Here is a 20099-nt window from a genome sequence, read left to right on the forward strand (position 1 = left end):
TTAAAGTTCCCCTGAAATGCTTAGAAACACGCAGCGTTACTCTGTGTTGACGTCATTTTAACTGAAACAGGAAGACAGGGCGGGACATATCAAGCAGCCCCGCCCCTTTTTAAAATAGCCAATAGCGTTCGTTTATATCACAGCTTGGGCTAGAGCCGTTCAGAGCCGTTGAGCTCCGTAAAGCCGCATTTGACAGGGTATGCCAGCCACAATCTCATCCATATTGCTATAAAATATAGCATTCTGTGTAGAATTCAAATAGCTCCGATACATTTTGTGGTCTGCGCCGACTCGCGTATGTGATCCGCTCCGTGCTATCGTGTCTCTGGACCTGAGCAGAGTGTGTGTGCGGTGCGGTGGTTAGTGTGACACAGCGCGAAACCAGACTTCTTTTTTTCCTCAATGGAAAGCATATTTACACTGTTTGAATCGTTCCCTGTCCCCTATATAGTGCACTACGTGCCATTCACTGTACAGAAAATACTAATTCTGTGGACAAGTGACCGATTTCAGCCGCGGCTTCAGCGTCTATTTTATAGTGTAGGGGGCGGGCGCTTCGGATTCTAGAGAGCATTTGATTGGACAGAAAGTTTCATGAGAAGCTGAAGTACGATGTGACGTCAAAAAAATCGTTGAGCCGTTTTGGCGGAAGTGACGAACTGCAAGCTTTGAATGCTTATATCTTCTAAATGCAAATTTTGTCACCGTTTTGGAGCACACTGCCTTATAGATAACCTTAAGACTAACATATTGATACTAACACCCAAAAAACTTTAATTTTGATTTCATGGGGACTTTAATAACTTTAAAAAAATAGTGACACTAGATTCATGTTGCCAGTTATATATTATATTTAAAATGCATTTTATTATTTAAAAGACTCACTGTTATAAATGTATTACAAATTGTTATATTTTTTACTGAAAAAATTTAAATAATTTAAATTAATAAATATGAAAGAATAATAATAAATATATAGGAAAAATGGCAGGAGGGCATTTACAACCAATATTTGAGATTCCTGCATACACGGTAATATACAAGTCAAGTACAACTTCTCAAGACAGTGAGAGAACTGAAGTGCCTTTATATACACACACACGGTCTTGGTCAGACAATGTTTCTGCCTAACATATTTTAAGGCTTTCAACAGAAGGGCCATACAACTTCTCTCAAAACAGCAATTTCTTATGTCAGGAATCATATACACACACACACACCTGACCCAGTTCCAGTGGGGTGGAGCAGCACATGAGTTTGAGTGCATGTGTGGAGATTGCTACAGCGGACACTGACGCACTCGGACACTTGGGCGCCGGTCACTCCCTCTGCAAACACACACACGCGCGCACACGTGCACACACGCACACTGGCCAGTCTCTCTGTAAATAAGTGGTGTTTCTGCCCAGACCAATACCTTGCAAGTGTGCAAACACACATATATAAGTGGGTCAATAAGGCCGGTGCTTTCCTGTAGATATCTGTCAACATGACCTCCTGCAAAACACCACACCCAACACACACACACACACATGCATACATTACCTCATTAACACAAACATTACTTCATTCAGCGCAGACACACACTTGTCAAGACACACCCAAATATACTGGAGAAACACACACACAACAAGAGCGCTCTTGGCACGCATTCTGCTTTAAGGAAGTGTACTCATATTACTGCACAGAAATCAACATACATTTTTCCATAAACGAAAAAAGGTCAGTTCTCCAGAATCAGATACTGGACACCTTTTAATTGAGCATACAAACACAGTCCAACACAACTATGGAAGCCTGTTTTAGCTTTAAAGAAAAAAAAGTATTTGAGACTTCATATGTCACAATTTCAATTTTATTTCTTGCAATAGTAACTTTATATCTCACAGTATGACTTTATATCTTATTTTAAACTTAAATTATTTTGTAACAACTGTTAAACCTGGGCTCCAACACCATACTTTGCAGGCATTTAATTTTTTTGAGCCTATGAAGTTAAACAAAAGTGTGGATAATTAATCATCATTCTCTCATTCACACACACACACCTGAGGGGTGTTTTGACATCCGGAACAACATTTACTGCGAGGTGCTGCCAAGTCTAATGAGCTACCAACTTCAAAATAACAGACCTGATTTGCTGTTTTGGCAGCTCAAGAAAGAAAGACATAAAACAGGTCAAGAAAAGAAGAAAAGCAAGCACTGACAGAACCATGTCTGGGTGCGGGGGGGAAATGAGGAAGGTGATAATCACTGTAATTCTGTTTCTTCACCAAAAGAAACATCAAGACCAAGTCGGTTGTCAGTTGTCAAACTCACTTAAATTAATTCTTTACCACGTCATTAAGAGCAAGAGCGCTATCTAGTGGACATCAACAGTTACCGCAGCATGTAGAGGCACTGACTGTACTGTACACTGTAAAGTGTAGTTTGCATTGATGTACTCTACTTACATATTCAACTAGGGTGTTACCTTTGGAATCTGAGCCCTTCTGTGGTGTGGCAACTCTTAAGAAGATCTGTTGTCTCCAGGAGTGTCGCCGGCTACATAATGGACTGTCATCCCCAACAACACAAACTGCTCCAGGACTGGACAGGGCCGCCACATCACTAAACACACATAGAAATACATAAGCTAAGGCATCCATTCACAAATATATACACATACAGAAAGACAGCAGTCACAGACTTCTGTCAGAATAGACATAGCATTTTTAATTTCTATTAGCATATTAAATTTGAAAGCTCATAAAACAAGACCAAAAAAATCATTTCAAAACAATCCTAGACCAACTCATTACTAGTGATTTGAAGCATTTTGAGGATTTTTTGTAATTTTCAAGTACTCAAGTAATCTATCTATCTATCTATCTATCTATCTTTAAAAAAAATTGACATTGTGTTCATAATATGAAATAACATCAGCTGATATTAGATTTTTTTTTTATTTGTACGTTTTTTAAACGTACTGTACCCTTGCTACTATGCAGCACTCACTTTAGCTTTAAAAACACTAATAATTCATCACTGTTAAAAGTAATGTTTAGGAAATCCCAAAATGTATTATTATATAGTGTACATTATAATGCTGTGATGTATTTATTTTATTTTTAAAATATGATACTGCATTTAATTCACAAACACTAGGCTATCCATTTTTAATGGTTTCAAAATAAGCATAATGTCTATGTTTGTCTTCTGAAAAAAAAAAATATATATATATGCATTAACAAAAACTCTGTGGAACAAGTAAGCAATTAGTTGATTTTCGGTGCACATCCTAATTCATTACAAGAACATTTATCTTTGTCTAATAAGTCCTTATCCACATGAGCCTCGGTGGCAGGTGCAGAAAAAGAACAGAGATGGAAGACAGAAAAATGGAAAGATGGATTGGCAGAATGCGAAGAAGAAACAGAGTACCTCTTCCTCTGAGAGTCACTGGTATCATCACTCTCCACTACAGGGGCCAGAAATTTGAGGAAATTTGGAACAGAGGAGGAGGAGTGTAATCTTGCTCTAAAGCCACTCAGCCCTGATGGACTGAGAGATAGAGCATGAGAAAAAGAAAGAAAGAGAGAGGCCACAGAGTAAAGGAGTGAGACAGGGAGTCACTGTAATATACAGCCTCAATGGACTGAAACAGCACAAAAGTGAAATCTATCCTGTTCTTGTTGAATTAAACTTCACAGCACAGCACAGAAACTTCAGAAGAAAAAATACAGAAAAAAATAATTTTATGGGGGGGAAAAGTACCCTGACCTGTTTGTGAATGACAGTAGTACAGAGAAAGACACATACACACACCTCACCTCCGCTTGAGGGGCCGGGTGGAATGATCAAGAGCAAATGTACGAGGCCTCAACGGCCGCTGACACACAGGAGAGGAAGAGGCCGGAGGGGAGGAAGGACTGATGAAAATACAGAAAGGATGGAAAAAATAAAGGCGGGCGCAAAGGAATACGAAAGCAGAGATGCACAGAATGAAAAAGTGAAGCACACAGTGAACTGAATTCACACTGCAGGCTAAAAAATGTGATGTAAGAACAGGAAAGAGAAATCCACACACCCTTCTCTAAAAGCACCTCCCACAGTGATTGACTGACAGGAGTCCGTCACTGACATTGTACATGTAAACAGAGTTTGCAAATGTTTGAAAATGCAAATATTCAAATTTAATTCTATTTGAATTAAGTCAATTGGGTGCACAACTAAAAAAAATTTAATTTGCAGTTGGTGGTTTGGATTTTGTCCACATTTTGTTTCCACAGACACAAACTATGTACAATGATCAAAAGAAGCAGCTAGCATGCACACACACACACACACACACACTGTCTCACTTGCTCTGATGTGGAGAATCTGTGCTGACAGAGTAGTGTCGGACCAGTTTGGGCTTGGTGGCGGCAGTAGGTTGTAGTGGGGGGAGACTAGGCTCTGAGGACGACAGCATGGGAGAGTGACTAATTGTGCTTGCACGTCTCCTGAAGCCCTGAGGCGGGCTCTCAGGACCCTCCTGACCTCCCACTGAGCCTTCAAAACGCTTCAGATCCCCTGTGGAATTGTGGGAGCGGAGTGGACTGGAGGGAAGGAAAGAGCAGAGGGGCTCCTCCAATGATGTTTCCTTAAAAATCAAAATAGAGCATGTCAGCGACCCTGCTAAAACACAGGCTTGTCAAGAAGCTATTTTACAAGAAATACGGTTCATGTGAGTGCTTGCTTACAACTTACTGTTAGTTTGAATAACACATCTTATATGACAGAAATACAAAGTTGTAAAACAGCAAACAGCCTTCTGTTATACTAATGAAGAATAGTGGACTTTATTTTGGAAATAAAATGTTTATTGTGAGTATTATCACTAATAAAATGCATTATATTTAGTACATACTGGTGCTTTTAGTCATATTACTGTTAAGACCATAATTACATAAAAGTATTAAGCTACTCAAGGATACCACGGCTAGTTATGGACTAAATTACATGGGAAAGAGAAAAAGGAGTATCTTGCAATCTCTTCAATCCATATGTAACATGATTTCAAGTCATCAATAAATTCTTCCAAAAGGAGTAAAAAAAACATATATGTGTGAGGAAAAGTTTCAATAAAATGTGAACACTGAGGTCCAGCATGACCGAAATGCTTGTTTGTAGATTTTAAAATGCACTGAGCACTTTATTTTTGTAAGAATAAAAAGAAGATGCATCGTGGTACTCTTGATAATGGTGGAAGACTTGGAGGAGAAGAATTGTTGAATAAAGTCGTTATTTTTGTTTTCTTTGTGCACAAGAAGTATTATCGTATTTTTACTTTGGGGTTACTTTGCATTGCTGTCTATGCAGGGTCAGAAAGCTCTCGGATTTCATCAAAAATATCTTAATTTCTATTCCGAAGATGAACGGAGGTCTTACGGGTTTGGAACGGCATGAGGGTGAGTAATTAATGATATAATTTTTTATTTTTGGGTGAACTATGTCTTTAATATTCAGCTTTGCCATCAGAGAAATACATTTTAAAAGTATACTGAAATAGTAAACCGTTGTTTTAAATTGTATTAATATTTTGCTTAATTTTTTATCAAATTAATGCAGCCTTGGTAAGCATTTAACAGACTTCTTTCAAAAACGTGAAAAAAAAAAACTTAATTTGGAATAGTAGTGTAAATATATATTTTTCAAATGAAAATTAATGCAAACCTGAAGTGGTAATGTGGATACAACATGTGTATTCATTTTTAATAATTGAAATAATAATTAAACTTTTTATATAATTTTAATAAACTGTAATAATTAAAACTGCTCAGAATCCATTATTCCACTTAGAAACCTGATAAAACTTATAATGCAGCTTTTGTTGCTGAAGTTTAAAGGGGTCATATGATGCGATTTCAAATTTTCCTTTCTCTTTGGAGTGTTACAAGCTCTTGGTGCATAAAGAAGATCTGTAAAGTTGAAAAGACTAAAGTCTCAAATCCAAAGAGATATTCTTTATAAAAGTTAAGAGTCAACCACGCCTACCTAAACTGCTCGTTCTAACACGCCCCCACATGTCTACGTCACGATGTGGGAAGATTTGCAAAACGCCGCCCAAATGTTCACGCAAAGAAAGAAGGCGTAACTTTTATTCTCTAATTGTGCTTGCACGTCTCCTGAAGCCCTGAGGCGGGCTCTCAGGACCCTCCTGACCTCCCACTGAGCCTTCAAGACGCTTCAGATCCCCTGTGGAATTGTGGGAGCGGAGTGGACTGGAGGGAAGGAAAGAGCAGAGGGGCTCCTCCAATGATGTTTCCTTAAAAATCAAAATAGAGCATGTCAGCGACCCTGCTAAAACACAGGCTTGTCAAGAAGCTATTTTACAAGAAATACGGTTCATGTGAGTGCTTGCTTACAACTTACTGTTAGTTTGAATAACACATCTTATATGACAGAAATACAAAGTTGTAAAACAGCAAACAGCCTTCTGTTATACTAATGAAGAATAGTGGACTTTATTTTGGAAATAAAATGTTTATTGTGAGTATTATCACTAATAAAATGCATTATATTTAGTACATACTGGTGCTTTTAGTCATATTACTGTTAAGACCATAATTACATAAAAGTATTAAGCTACTCAAGGATACCACGGCTAGTTATGGACTAAATTACATGGGAAAGAGAAAAAGGAGTATCTTGCAATCTCTTCAATCCATATGTAACATGATTTCAAGTCATCAATAAATTCTTCCAAAAGGAGTAAAAAAAACATATATGTGTGAGGAAAAGTTTCAATAAAATGTGAACACTGAGGTCCAGCATGACCGAAATGCTTGTTTGTAGATTTTAAAATGCACTGAGCACTTTATTTTTGTAAGAATAAAAAGAAGATGCATCGTGGTACTCTTGATAATGGTGGAAGACTTGGAGGAGAAGAATTGTTGAATAAAGTCGTTATTTTTGTTTTCTTTGTGCACAAGAAGTATTATCGTATTTTTACTTTGGGGTTACTTTGCATTGCTGTCTATGCAGGGTCAGAAAGCTCTCGGATTTCATCAAAAATATCTTAATTTCTATTCCGAAGATGAACGGAGGTCTTACGGGTTTGGAACGGCATGAGGGTGAGTAATTAATGATATAATTTTTTATTTTTGGGTGAACTATGTCTTTAATATTCAGCTTTGCCATCAGAGAAATACATTTTAAAAGTATACTGAAATAGTAAACCGTTGTTTTAAATTGTATTAATATTTTGCTTAATTTTTTATCAAATTAATGCAGCCTTGGTAAGCATTTAACAGACTTCTTTCAAAAACGTGAAAAAAAAAAACTTAATTTGGAATAGTAGTGTAAATATATATTTTTCAAATGAAAATTAATGCAAACCTGAAGTGGTAATGTGGATACAACATGTGTATTCATTTTTAATAATTGAAATAATAATTAAACTTTTTATATAATTTTAATAAACTGTAATAATTAAAACTGCTCAGAATCCATTATTCCACTTAGAAACCTGATAAAACTTATAATGCAGCTTTTGTTGCTGAAGTTTAAAGGGGTCATATGATGCGATTTCAAATTTTCCTTTCTCTTTGGAGTGTTACAAGCTGCAAATTTTTGCAAATTTATTGTGAATAGCCAGTCCTAAATGACATTTAAATATATTAGGGCTGGGCAAGTTAACGCGTTATTATCACGTAACGCATTAATTAATTAACGCCGGCAATTATTTTATCGCGCATTAACACAGTTTTATTATTATTATTTTGAAAGTCCGATGCTCACTGGCTCTGAATACACATACAGACAAACCATGGGTTACAGGAGGGGTGGGATGTTGATCAGTACTGGCTTGGGATGGGCGTCATCACGCGTCTCAACCAATGAGAGCATTTGGGGAGGGCCTAAGACTGCAGCAGCGCTCACATGAACACTCCCGATAAAATTATTTAGGCTAAGCATCAACATTCACAAAACTGTTCACTGTTATTTTTAACAGAAAAGAATGCAACGTGCTCGTAATCACGACTTCATAAGTGGGAAATAGGAAGTTTGCGATAGCACGTGAAGACCGCAGAGAAGCGCTCTCGCTCAGCACATGCAAAGTGCATTGTTTTGTTAACTTTGTGGTTTATTATTTTGAGTCGTTTGGGACACAGGGCCCTCTTACAGTATATATACGCAATCATGCTGCATGTATCATAAGTTCCACGCTCCCGCGCGGTTAGCACTCACACTCACTGATCTAAATATATAACTGAACCGCGCTCTGGCCCACCTCTTCCAACTGAGCCAGGGCCGGCTAAACGAATGGCACGGAGCGATCACACTAGTCAAACGAACCGGGCTTTGGGGGTCAAACACGCTCGGGCACGGTTAAGATTGCCTAGTGTGAGTACACCCTTATTCTCCTGCATCCCACACACAGGAGTCTCTACCCGCCCGCACTCGCACATCAAAGTTTTGTTCCGCGCCGCACTCTGCTGCGTTGGGTCCCGCGATCCTGCAGGTCTCTACTCGGAAGGTGCCTGTTATAATGTTATGATCGAGGCTCTGGACTCTGAGCATAACTTGTTTTTCTATAACAAACGTTAATGCCCTGGCATTGGCAAATTTGGTTTTATATTTAATTTGATAACATTAATGTTATAAGTTGAGATTTACAAGAAATATTTTAACTGCTACTATGTAAAAGGAATACTGCTGTAAAAAAGCACCTTATTTGTTTAAAGTGTTTGCAAACCAAATGTTATTGCACTTTTGTTCATATAGAAGTACTTTTAAAGGTGGGGTAAGCGATTTTTCAAAAACACTTTAGAAAACTGATTCAGAAGGCCTGCGATCGGACGCAGAGGATGCTTTGTTTCTTCTCGATAGGTGAGTAACACCGTGTCTGCGCCGCAACAGCTAAAGTCTGTCTAGTACACTGGACGCGACAAAGCGACCGTTGAAAATCATTTGAAATTTGTGTCAATATGTCATAAATAGAATGCAGCAGCAGTTTTCTGTTGGGGATTTGTCGTGTCGTACCGCATCCAGTGTAGACCATAGATATGTATATATAGCTATGGTGTAGACAGCATCACTGATTATAATGAGTTCTATAGTATTTTGTCACGCCGCGCCACTCGCGTCCGGTGTAGACACGATGTAACATTGGTTTTGCTTTGTTTCACAGAACTAATCGTTGCCTGGGTTGCGTATGTATGTGTGGGGCGGAGCTATCAAAATAGACCCTTTTGGGGTAGGGGCGTGTTTGTTTTGGTGATTTCAAATGTCAACTTTGGCTACCAGAAATCGCTTACCCCACCTTTAAATGAAAAAGTGCACAATACACTACTTTTGAATTCATGATTGAACTTTGTGCATAACAATGCGATTAATCACGATTAAAAAATTTAATCGTTGCCCAGCACTATGTAGCGTCTGGACCAATCAGACACACCATTTTTCATTTGATTTAACAAATATATGTATTGATGATGTAAGAGTTCTGCAGACCTGATTTGTGCTGTTCAGTGTGGTGGAGCTGGAGGAGTTGCTCTCTTCCTCACTGTTCTCCCACTGGGATTTGGACTTACTGCTGCCCTATTATATGAAGACATCCATTTTTCCATAAATTACATGTATCTTGCTACAAGTCCTATAGTTTACTCGTGTTCAAAATGTGTAAAATGTTTGCATACCTTCCAGATCCCCTCCAGTGATTCAGTGAGGGATCTTTTTGCTCTAGTCTTGAGCTCCTCCAGACGCACTCGACTGGAACTGACGGTGCCTTCAGCATTCACCGCAACCTCCTGAGAAGTCTAACACATGCATACATACAGAATTGTATATGGACAGATATCTATATCCAATACCCCAAGATCTCAGTTGTACTTTTAGTGAGGTGTAATATTTACTTTTCACTTTTACTTTTAAAACAGACTGACATAATGGGAGTCCATAAGGAGCTTGATGACATTAAATGGAGGTGTACCTTTTTTGTTTGTCCGTTGTGTGTGTGAGTGTGTGTCTTTTGTCTCTCCTCATACAGTCGTCTTAGACATGACACAATTAACTCGTTCTCTTCCTGATCTGACTTAGGCCTGGCTTTCTGTTCAAACACACAAACAAAGGTTTAACTTCTGCAAATTTCCACAAGGTGGCATCATCGATCTTACAGAGCACACATGGTCAGAGAGAAATCCAACCAGCAGAGAACAGAAGGAATTTACTCAGCATTTTTTTACAAATTTATTACAATATTTTCACAATTTAAGCTAGTCTGAGGACCAAAACTACTACATATATAAAAGTTATGTGAAAGAAGGGGTCATTTTACAAAATCAATATATTTAAATCAAGGGGTATATTTAAATTAATATTGCAAAGACACATTTCAGTATGTTGCACCTTCAAAGCTGAAATTAAATCTAAACGTCTGCCACAAAGTCAAAAATCTAGACACATAATGCTCAGAGGATAGCAGTCCATTCATCATCAGGATGTTAAGAGTTCAGGTTTGAGTGTAGTTTCAGGATTCTAGACGAGTGGACTAACTGGTTTCATTTACACCAGTCACACCCTCTGGACAGAACACACATTCCTTGAATGCCGCACTTTAAGGATTTGACACACACTGCTAATCCTAAGAACAGGGGAGCTAAAGCGTATTTGTGTAGTGTGTTATAGCGGTTTTAAGTTTGGAATAATTGAACTCACCATGGTGCTCTCAAACACAGCTGCCTGCTCCTGATTATCCAGACCTGCCAAATGCTTCTGCAGTTCCAGCTTAGCTTTGGATGGATGAAGACCTGTACATAAACACAGAGTCATGCCATGCACAAAGAAACAAACACAAGTATGCACTGCTGCATCCCATAGAATTCTGAAATAAATAAATCTCTCATCCTAATTCATGTTCTGAATAAACAATTTTTCAATTCTGCCATTATTACGGTGTGTTTAAGGGATCGTTCACATAAAATGTACAACTCTGGTCATAACTTACTCACATTTAATTTCAAATCTGTATGATTTCCATTGTTCTATGCAACACAAAAGGAGATATTATGAAAATTCGGTAACCCTTTAGTATAGGGACCAATTCTCACTATTAACTATTTGCAAATCAGCATGCCTGTTATTAACATATTGGTTGTTTACTAGTGCTAATGGAGCATATATTCTGCATGACCATATTCTACATCCCTAATCCTACCCAATTTGACAACTACCTTACTATTACCTTACTTACTATTAGTAAGCAGCAAATTAGGAGTTTGAGGCAAAAGTCATAATTAATGGTTTTTAGTAGCAAGAATTGGACTTTAAAATAAAGTGTGACCGAAAATTCTCCCATTGCCCCTTCCATAAAAAAAAGTATAGTGACCAAGGGGGTAATAAGTCCCAAAAAGGGCAAAAAAAGCAAAAAATACCATAAAAGTAGTCCATATGACTATTGTTATGATAATGTTTTTAGTTTAGAAGCTGAATAACAAAAATAACAAATTTTGAATAACAAAATTTGAGGTCAGTAACATGGGTGTATTTTGTGGCAAATAAAAAAGTGACTGAAAGATTTTATTAAGTATTTTTTTTTATTAATAATATTTTCAAATTAAAAGTAAATGTGCATATAATGTAGTTATTTTAATACATTCTAAATTGTTATTTTGTAAATAAATCGATAAAATCAAACTTAGCAATATCTTCCCTAATCTCATTTGCGCAAGTTGTTACGTGACGAATCTGCATTTTGGCATATCTGCATATTCACTGTTTTTACTATGTACAATAACTACAGAGAAATCTGGACCTAACCAAAATAAAGTCATATGAAGAAGCCATGCTTGACGACTCCAGACCTGCACAGTCTCATAAAAGTCATCCGCTGGATGCTCCATTGTAGCGGCTGGGTATACTACATTTATGTCAGGAAGAGGACTATTTACATCCAAATTTACACAAAACAAAACCTAGACATAGATTTTACAATATAAACTGCTTAATTGGTCTTAATCGGCCCCGCGAAGCTCAACGCAAGCTACGCCTACGATAAGATTTTTTTTTAAATAAATCAATACTTTTATCCAGCAAGGATGCGTTAAATTGATCAAAAGTGACAGTACTTTTACATTGTAACAAAAAAATCTATTTAAAATAAATTCACCAAAGAATCCTGAAAAAGTATAAGAGGTTTCTACAAAAATATTATTTAGCACAACTGTCTTCATCATTAATAAAAAGAAGAAATGTTTCTTGAGCATCAGTTTACCATATTAGAATGATTTCTGAAGGATCATTTGACACTGAAGAGTGGAGTAAAGGCTGCTAAAAATGCAGCTTTGCATCACAGAAATAAACTACATTTTAAAATATATTAAAACACTATTAAAAATGTTTCAGAATATTACTGTTTTTATTGTATTTTGCAGCCTTGGTGAGCACAAGTGACTTTTCTCAAAAACATTAAGTAGTGTATATGTTTTTGTATGGAAAAAGGAGCGGGGCCTTTTTTTCAAAATATCTACTTTTATGATTCAAGAAAAAAAAGAAGTGCTGACAGAATTTAAATTTTTGGATGAACTATTTCTTTAGTGTACCAGAAAATCTGGCAATAAATGTGTGCACTAGAAGGTTTGTTACTCAGAACCTCTGACAGGTGCAAAAATAAAGGAATACAGTAAGAATGAGGAATGGGCTGATACAGGGATAAAACATGATAGCTATGAGTGATATAACAAAAAGTATATGTCTCACCCTCTATTCTGTCACACAGTTTGTGCAGCTGCTGTAGGGGACAACTGTCACACTGCTGACTCTGGGTCCTACTGTTCTGCTGGAGGGCGGCCACAGAGAACGCCTGTTTCAGTGTCAACATGATCTCATCCACCTAAACATGAAAGAGTGACATTCACACAGAACAGCTGTAAGCGTCTATCTTGACAGATTGGAAAGAGTTTAGAGAACAATAACTGCATCCTGTAGAAGTATACTATTTATAGCTATAAATTCATTGAAGTAAAATTTCATAATTTCATGATATAGTATTTGTAACATGCAACAAAATAATTTTGTACATAAAAATTGCATTGTTCTTTGTGTGCTAAAACAGTAACATAAGACATAAGTATTTTCGTTCTCAATTGACTGAACAAGAACATAAAATTTCTGTCTTCTCTAAAGCAATTATTCTGAATATGTTCTTCAGACTGAAACAATGTATTCATCTCTCCTCATCTATTTATCCATGGTTCTCACCAGAGCTTCGTTAGCACACTGGAAAACATAGCAAACAAACTGGCAGCCACCACATTCCACCGACTCCCTGCATATGAAGCCAAAGTGGTCCACATGACGAATACCCTAAAGAAATAAAAAAATAAAAATAAAAAATGAATAAGGGGAAAAAACTTAAAGGGGCCAACTAGACACAACTAAACTACTGTTCAAAAGTTGGGGTTAGTAAGACTTTTTAATGTTTTTGAAATATTTTTCTTATGCTCACTTAGGTTGTGTTTATCTATAAAACAGTAATTGTGAAATATTTTTTACAATTTAAAATAACTTCCTTAATTTAATATATTTTAAAATGTAATTTATTCCTGTGATGGCAAAGTTGAATTTTCAGCAGCCATTACTTCAGTCTTCAGTAGCCGCGTTTCCACTGTCGGGCCAAAAGCGGGCGTGCTAGTGCGTGCCAGGGCCAGTCGCGTTTCCACTGTCACTTCCGGGGCTTGATCGTGCCTCGTCGGTGCTTCCCTGTCACATGATCCTTTAGAAATCATTCTAATATGCTTGGTGCTCAAGAAACATTTCTTATTATTATCAATGTTGAAAACAGTTGTGGAAACTGTGATACATATTTTCAGGATTGTATGATTAATTAAAAAGCTCAAAATAACAGCACTTATTTGAATTTGTAACATTATAAATGACTTTACTGTCACTTCTGGTCAATTTAATGCATCCTTGCTGAATAACAGCATTCATTTTTTCATTCAAACGTATTCAAAAGAAATAAATAACTAATACATTTAATAATAGAAACTTTTAATATTGTGAAGCATCCACTAACAGGCTGCAATACCTGATTTGGCAAATATGTTTAAATAAAATATTGAATAAAAATATTTACAAAACAGGTCTGGACAAGCGCAAAGACAAAGGGCTGATTTCTTTTCAGATTTCATTCAGCTATTTTAATTGAAATCTTGCTCAAACATGCCTGATTGTTAATCAGACTTCTGTTTGAGAAAAAGCCATTATGTTGACATAAGAGAATTAATTGGCTGCCACAACAGCCTATCATCAACATGACAGAACAGACCTGAGAACAGAAGGAAATCTCTCTGAAGCTCTTCTCTATGGCCACTTTCTTAGTGTCAGGACTCACAAGAAATATCTGAGAGCGGCCAATCTGCAACAGACAGACATAAATTCATAAATTAATATGGGTGTATAGGTAAAAGATGGAAAGTGAAATTCTCCTTGCATAGAGTAAACATATGCATTAAAGTCATTAATAATAGCTCTTCCTGGGATGTTGACCAAGTGAGTTAGAGCTGAGGCTTTTTTACAGTGTAAATAATATCATATTTAAAATTCAAATTAGTATGTTTGTGTGTGTTTTGGTTTTCACTAGATGATCATGCACATATTTGCTCCATGAGACTAGATCTCTGTGTAACAATTATATTTGACCCGCCTCCAGTTTTCTTCTGTAGTACAAGTTCAAACATGACACTGTACAGTCGTACCAGGTTTTCACCACATAAATAGGACATGAAATATAGGACATGAAATATTGATTTGAGAAGAAACCATTTTAAAATCTTACCTGCGTTTCTTATCATCCATTACAGTGTACAAAACAATTGTTCTAGCAACAAGACAAAGACTTCAACAAGATTACCATAGGCCTACTATTAATACTGAAGTTCTCCAGTTTCATTTTACAATAAATAAGTAAGAATTTGCATTTGAATGAATCTGGAAAGAGCACATCTGCAGTGTAATATAAGAGACTGTCGCAACTGACCAACCAGAACCAAGCATTTCTGCAAACTTTACTGCATCAAAAATCATTGCCTAGTCAGTGTCAAATGTTCATTCAGAATCATCTCTGATCACAATGCTGTCGCTGAATGTTTGCTTTCTGCATGCAGCCAGCAAAAGTGTGTTGTCTTTGTGACATGAGAGACTGGGTCATACATAATAATACATTCAATTCAGACTTTGAACTCACAACTCAGCTGAAATATAATTTCTTTTGCAGCACAGCCAATGAAAAGAGTGCAGGAAACACTGGTCTGATTTATGGGCACAAGCATAATCCTGACCAGTATCCTGTCACTGTGTGTAAAATCACAGACTGTTCACATCTTCAGAGAACATTAACAAAACATGCACACATTGTGACCATTTCTTCCACCTTGGATGATTACACACAGTTTCTAAAAAAATAAAAAATAAAAAAAAATAAAAACAATTACACAAAAGCCAACACATCACCACACATTTGGTGTGACTTCCTTATGAAGAAAAGACCAAACAAATAAAACTGGAACAGAGTGGCTGCAATGCAGTTTCATAAAATTGGGGCTGCTGCTGCAGGCAACTTTCTGCAGGTAATTTCCTGCTGAGGAGCTGACAGCTTCCTGTCAGTCAGAGAAAAAGGAAGTGCTAATCAGATTTGGCCAACAATATGTGTAGCTTGCTGTATGCATCTTTGAACAATAAATGACACAGCACAGTCCAAATTTTAACTCTGTGTTCTTCTAGATCAGACTATGACAATATGAAAGTGTGCAGCCCTTCACATATTCATGTGCACCAATCAAACTACAAGTGAAACAAATCGTTAATTAATTGGTCTAACCTAACTAGTTAATTAGAAGATCAATATAGCTAAACAATATATCTACTTTGTAACTGCACTACCATTCAAAAGTTTGGGGTCAGTACAAATTGGCTTTCTTTTGAAAGAAAAATTATATTTTTATTCATTTTATTTCAAATAACTGCTGTTCTTTATGAACTTTCTATTCATTAAAGAATCTTCAAAAAATGATTGAGGTTTCCACAAAATATTAAGCAGCACAACTGTTTTTAATACTGATAATGATACTTAAGATTGGAATAATGGCTGCTGAAATTTCAGCATTACCATCACAGGAATAACAAAGTTTAAAAAAAGTACAGTAAGTAGAAAACCATTATTTTGATGTGTAAAAATATATCACAATATTACTGCTTTTGTTGTATTTTTCACAACAAATTGTTGAGCGTAAGAAAGTTTTTTCAAACAAATCAAAATATCTTACCAACCCCAAACTAATGAATTATAATGTATAATTTAAAACATACAAGAGTTTTAGGGGTTATATTTTGTTAAAACAAATGGCAATTGGTTTGATATTTTGTGATGTAATGCAATGACATGATGTCAGTATGAAACAGAAGTGGTGGTCATCTTTTCTTCCCTATTGTGACGTATATCTGAGTGAACCGGCTTGTCAAACGAGAGAAAAAAAGTAGGATGGGACTTGATTTTGTCCATCAGGAACTGAATGGATCGTTGGATCACTGTCATTGGCTATTGCTGCGATCTCACGTGATTTGCTGGAGGGGAGAAGTTCCCATCCCACCCTCAGGCTAGTGAATACATCATTAGAGAAAGGGGATTAAAAATAATAATAATAATAATAATAATGTGCATGGTTAAATAATTTATTATAAACACTACAAATTTCCATTAAAAAAATAATTGTCCATTTTAATTTATGACTTTAAGTGTGATTTTTGGGCTACTGTATGTTAACAGATTTGTTTGAAAAGAAGCAGGGATGGTTTTAGCACAGACTTGTTTCAAGAGAATCTCTATGTCCTTAAGGCTACAACATTGACATACCATCTCACACTCCACATGGGGGTGAGGAACGTGGAATTCAAAGTGAGAGAGAGAGAGAGAGAGAGAGCGAGGGAAAAATAAAAGAAAGCATGAAAGAAAAAACATTTGATTGGTGCTTCACAGTGCTATGACCATAAAAGTGCCACATGCAGATGGATAAACACCTGCACAAATGTCCATGCACAGACATGCATACACACAGACTAGGGCTGCACGATAAATCGCATGCGATGTTTAACGCGCATCTTATCAGTAAATAAGACATGATGACCTCTCACGAGTCACGCTGATAACTCCACAGAACATGCACTTTAAAATGTTTAGCTGTGTGCCGTATCTCTACAGAAAAATATTAAGACAAAGAGAGCTTAGTTGAAACCTTCAGAAGCTTCAGAGATAATGTTGTGTTTATATGTTGTACATGTTCATGTAACATATCAATAACATTTTTGAAATCATCATACAATCCAGAATCGCCAGTTTTTCATAAACAAAGAGTGTACTCCTTTAGCTATGGTGTTTCAACTAAAATCTATTTTGTGGATTATGTGGGTAATGTGCCAACATACAGATTTAGGAAAAGCAGATTTTATATTGAAAAAGGCGAATGAGAGCAGATTTCGATGTGATCTACATAAGAACAAACAAAAGGACCTGGGCTAAACAAAGGTGAAAGAGCAGTAGTTGCTTATATTGGCGCATGTGTGAGGTGGAGAGTGTGCGTCACTCACCGTGAACAGCATGGTTCTGTTCTCCTGTAAGCTAGTGGGTTGGACCCCGGTGGCGCCGTCTGCTGCCCGTCGCTGGAGCTCCGGTGAGAGGCCGTTCTCATCCAATGCCTGCAGAAATGGAAAACTCTGATCTCTTTTAAAAAACAGAGGTCGCTTTCCTCCTCCATCTGCTCCCTCGTTTGTTCCATTCACCATCTGAAAGAAAAAAAAAGATCTATTAAAGGACAAAATGAAATTAAAATAAATATATTTTTTTTAAATGAACATTTCAAAATAAACAGGGTTGGGGGAGAATGGCCATGAAAATGATGCTATGATAATGGATATAATATACATATTAAAAGCAGACATATTATATGTTATTTAATGTAAAATAATAAATAAAAAATATAAAATAATATAATAATATACAGTGTGGGGAAGATATTTGATTATTTAATTATTGGAGACTATCCCTGACTTGTGTGCTTTGCTGCAGTTTGCAAACATTGCAAGATTAATTTGATCAACTGAATAATATTTTAATAGACTGAAAGCCTATTGTTAACATTAAAAAAAAATTAAAAACCTAATGCAAAATTAACCACATTAATCACAATACAAAGTATTTTCTACATCAATGAAGAGTCAGAAAAAATCCAAAAGTTAAATCTAGTACATATCCAGTATCTAGTATATACTGTATCTAGTATTAGGTTAGGAAAATCTAAAAACATGAATGTTGATTGGAACCTGATTGAGCGAGAAAGCCCGCCTGATGCCCGCTGCAAGTGATCCTGTGACGCTGACACGTCCAAACTTCTCAATACACTCATCTATTAGTGCAGGTGGTGCTTTCTTATGGGCCACCACCACTCGCCCACAGAACAACACCTCAAATTTCTTCGCAAAGGCTGTTGCTGCATCAGCCGTCGTTGCTGTGGAGCAGGAGGCATCTGCCTGGCCGTTGCTAGGCAGAGATGAGGGAGTGTCTTCTTGTCGGGCAGAACTTTTGCCGGCCTGCCTGAGAGTGCTGATGATCTCTGGAACCTGGAGAACAGATGCAAAAAGAGAATGAGGTCAAGTAAGCAATGTAAACTAACCCCTTTAAGATCACACTGACCGATATGCATCACAAAACTATTACTATAGAAATGCCCTATTCTTTGTCAGCCACACACTATAAAGCAGAGATGCCCAAACCAGGGCCCGCAGGCCAAAGTTAACCCCTGGATGACATATTACATGAAGAGGGGAAAAAAGGTTGGAGAAAAAAATGCCATTGAAATTTTTACATTTTAACTTTTTTTTTTTTTTTTTTTAATTGAAGTTAGTTTGATTTAAAAAAATTAATTTTTTTATTTATTTTTATTTTAAATGTATTTTTTTAATTGTTTTATTTAAAAATGTTAAATTGAATAAATTTTAATAAACAGTAATATACTGTAGCTGGATATAATGCAAAATTTACTTTTGACCTACCCCCGTCAATAAAGTTTGGTTTTTGGCCCTTCGCATTAAAAAGTTAAGTTTCTTCTATAAAGGTTCTTTATTGGCATCCACATTTCCATGAAGAACCTTTAACATTCATTAAACCTTTTCTATTGCACAAAAGGTTCTTTAGAATTGAGAAAGGTTCTTTAGATTTTAAAAATGAAAATGTTCACATTATTCATTTCTGTTCATTTCCCTGTATATGAATGAATAGCAGTTTTGGGAAATATGTCTAAAACTTATATCATTGCTAGTTTAGTAGCTCTGATTTTGATGCTGGAGGAAACATGATTCCATAAGCTTTCAGAGTTATATTACCATAAGGAAAATCTGAGTGTAAAAGTCACTATAGAAGAGGAGGGTTCAGAACTGCTGTCTAAAAATCAGCAGGAGTGATAAATATTATAATAAATATTTATAAATAAATATAATAAATATTATTTATCACTGCTAAATATTACCACTTGTAGTAAAAAAAAAAAATAATAATAATTTCATGACATTCTTTGACAGAAGGACAATAAACCCACACTTCCATTTCCTCACAATGTTCTTAGTAGCTGGGAATATTATAAAGAGTACATTTTGTTGAATTATAAGAACTACACTATCTTGCAGAAAACGTACATGGTGCACACTTTTGGCAAATGGAAAGATCTATTATTCAAGTATGCACAACAGTAACAAAGATATGACTTTAAATTCCATGAAGGAAAGGCTATTCCACACTAACAAAGCAGTACCACTCCATAACTCACTTCCATCATACTGAAAAGAGTGAAACTACCAGAGCATTTACCACCAAACCAGATTTTCCACAGAGGACATTTTCAAAAAAAGAACTGTAGACATTTTCCAAAGCTCCTCTTTTAACAAGGCCAAAAACAGATGGATCTATTAAACTGGAATTTTGTTTTCTGCAGAGGTTGAGCTAATGTAAGTCAAGTGTGCTAATGTGAGTTGTTATGGTGTGTTTACACTAAATTTATCCCATCACACCCATGTACTTATATTAATCA

At 36.3% G+C, this 20099-nt stretch overlaps 1 protein-coding gene across 2 annotated transcripts in view; it reads right to left on the reverse strand.

Annotated features, from left to right (window-relative positions):
- The window catches only part of LOC107754138 (TBC1 domain family member 1-like), an 81422-nt gene that overhangs the window by 39378 nt on the left and 21945 nt on the right, over positions 1-20099 (reverse strand). Inside the window, exons 4-17 of one of the 2 annotated variants that reach the window (XM_016570461.1) lie at positions 18340-18636; positions 17608-17802; positions 14294-14383; positions 13225-13329; positions 12724-12856; positions 10684-10775; positions 9959-10075; positions 9666-9785; positions 9481-9567; positions 6187-6289; positions 4344-4437; positions 3813-3911; positions 3424-3543; positions 2474-2610 (exon numbers count right to left, since the gene is read on the reverse strand). In XM_016570461.1, the coding sequence (XP_016425947.1) occupies positions 2474-2610; positions 3424-3543; positions 3813-3911; positions 4344-4437; positions 6187-6289; positions 9481-9567; positions 9666-9785; positions 9959-10075; positions 10684-10775; positions 12724-12856; positions 13225-13329; positions 14294-14383; positions 17608-17802; positions 18340-18636 (1789 nt within the window). The remainder of the gene's footprint in view (positions 1-2473; positions 2611-3423; positions 3544-3812; positions 3912-4343; positions 4438-6186; positions 6290-9480; positions 9568-9665; positions 9786-9958; positions 10076-10683; positions 10776-12723; positions 12857-13224; positions 13330-14293; positions 14384-17607; positions 17803-18339; positions 18637-20099) is intronic. The other variant, XM_016570462.1, reaches the window with a different exon arrangement.

This window comes from Sinocyclocheilus rhinocerous, unplaced genomic scaffold, assembly GCF_001515625.1.
Source record: "Sinocyclocheilus rhinocerous isolate Xijiao unplaced genomic scaffold, SAMN03320098_v1.1 scaffold681, whole genome shotgun sequence".
Taxonomy (NCBI): Eukaryota; Metazoa; Chordata; class Actinopteri; order Cypriniformes; family Cyprinidae; genus Sinocyclocheilus; species Sinocyclocheilus rhinocerous.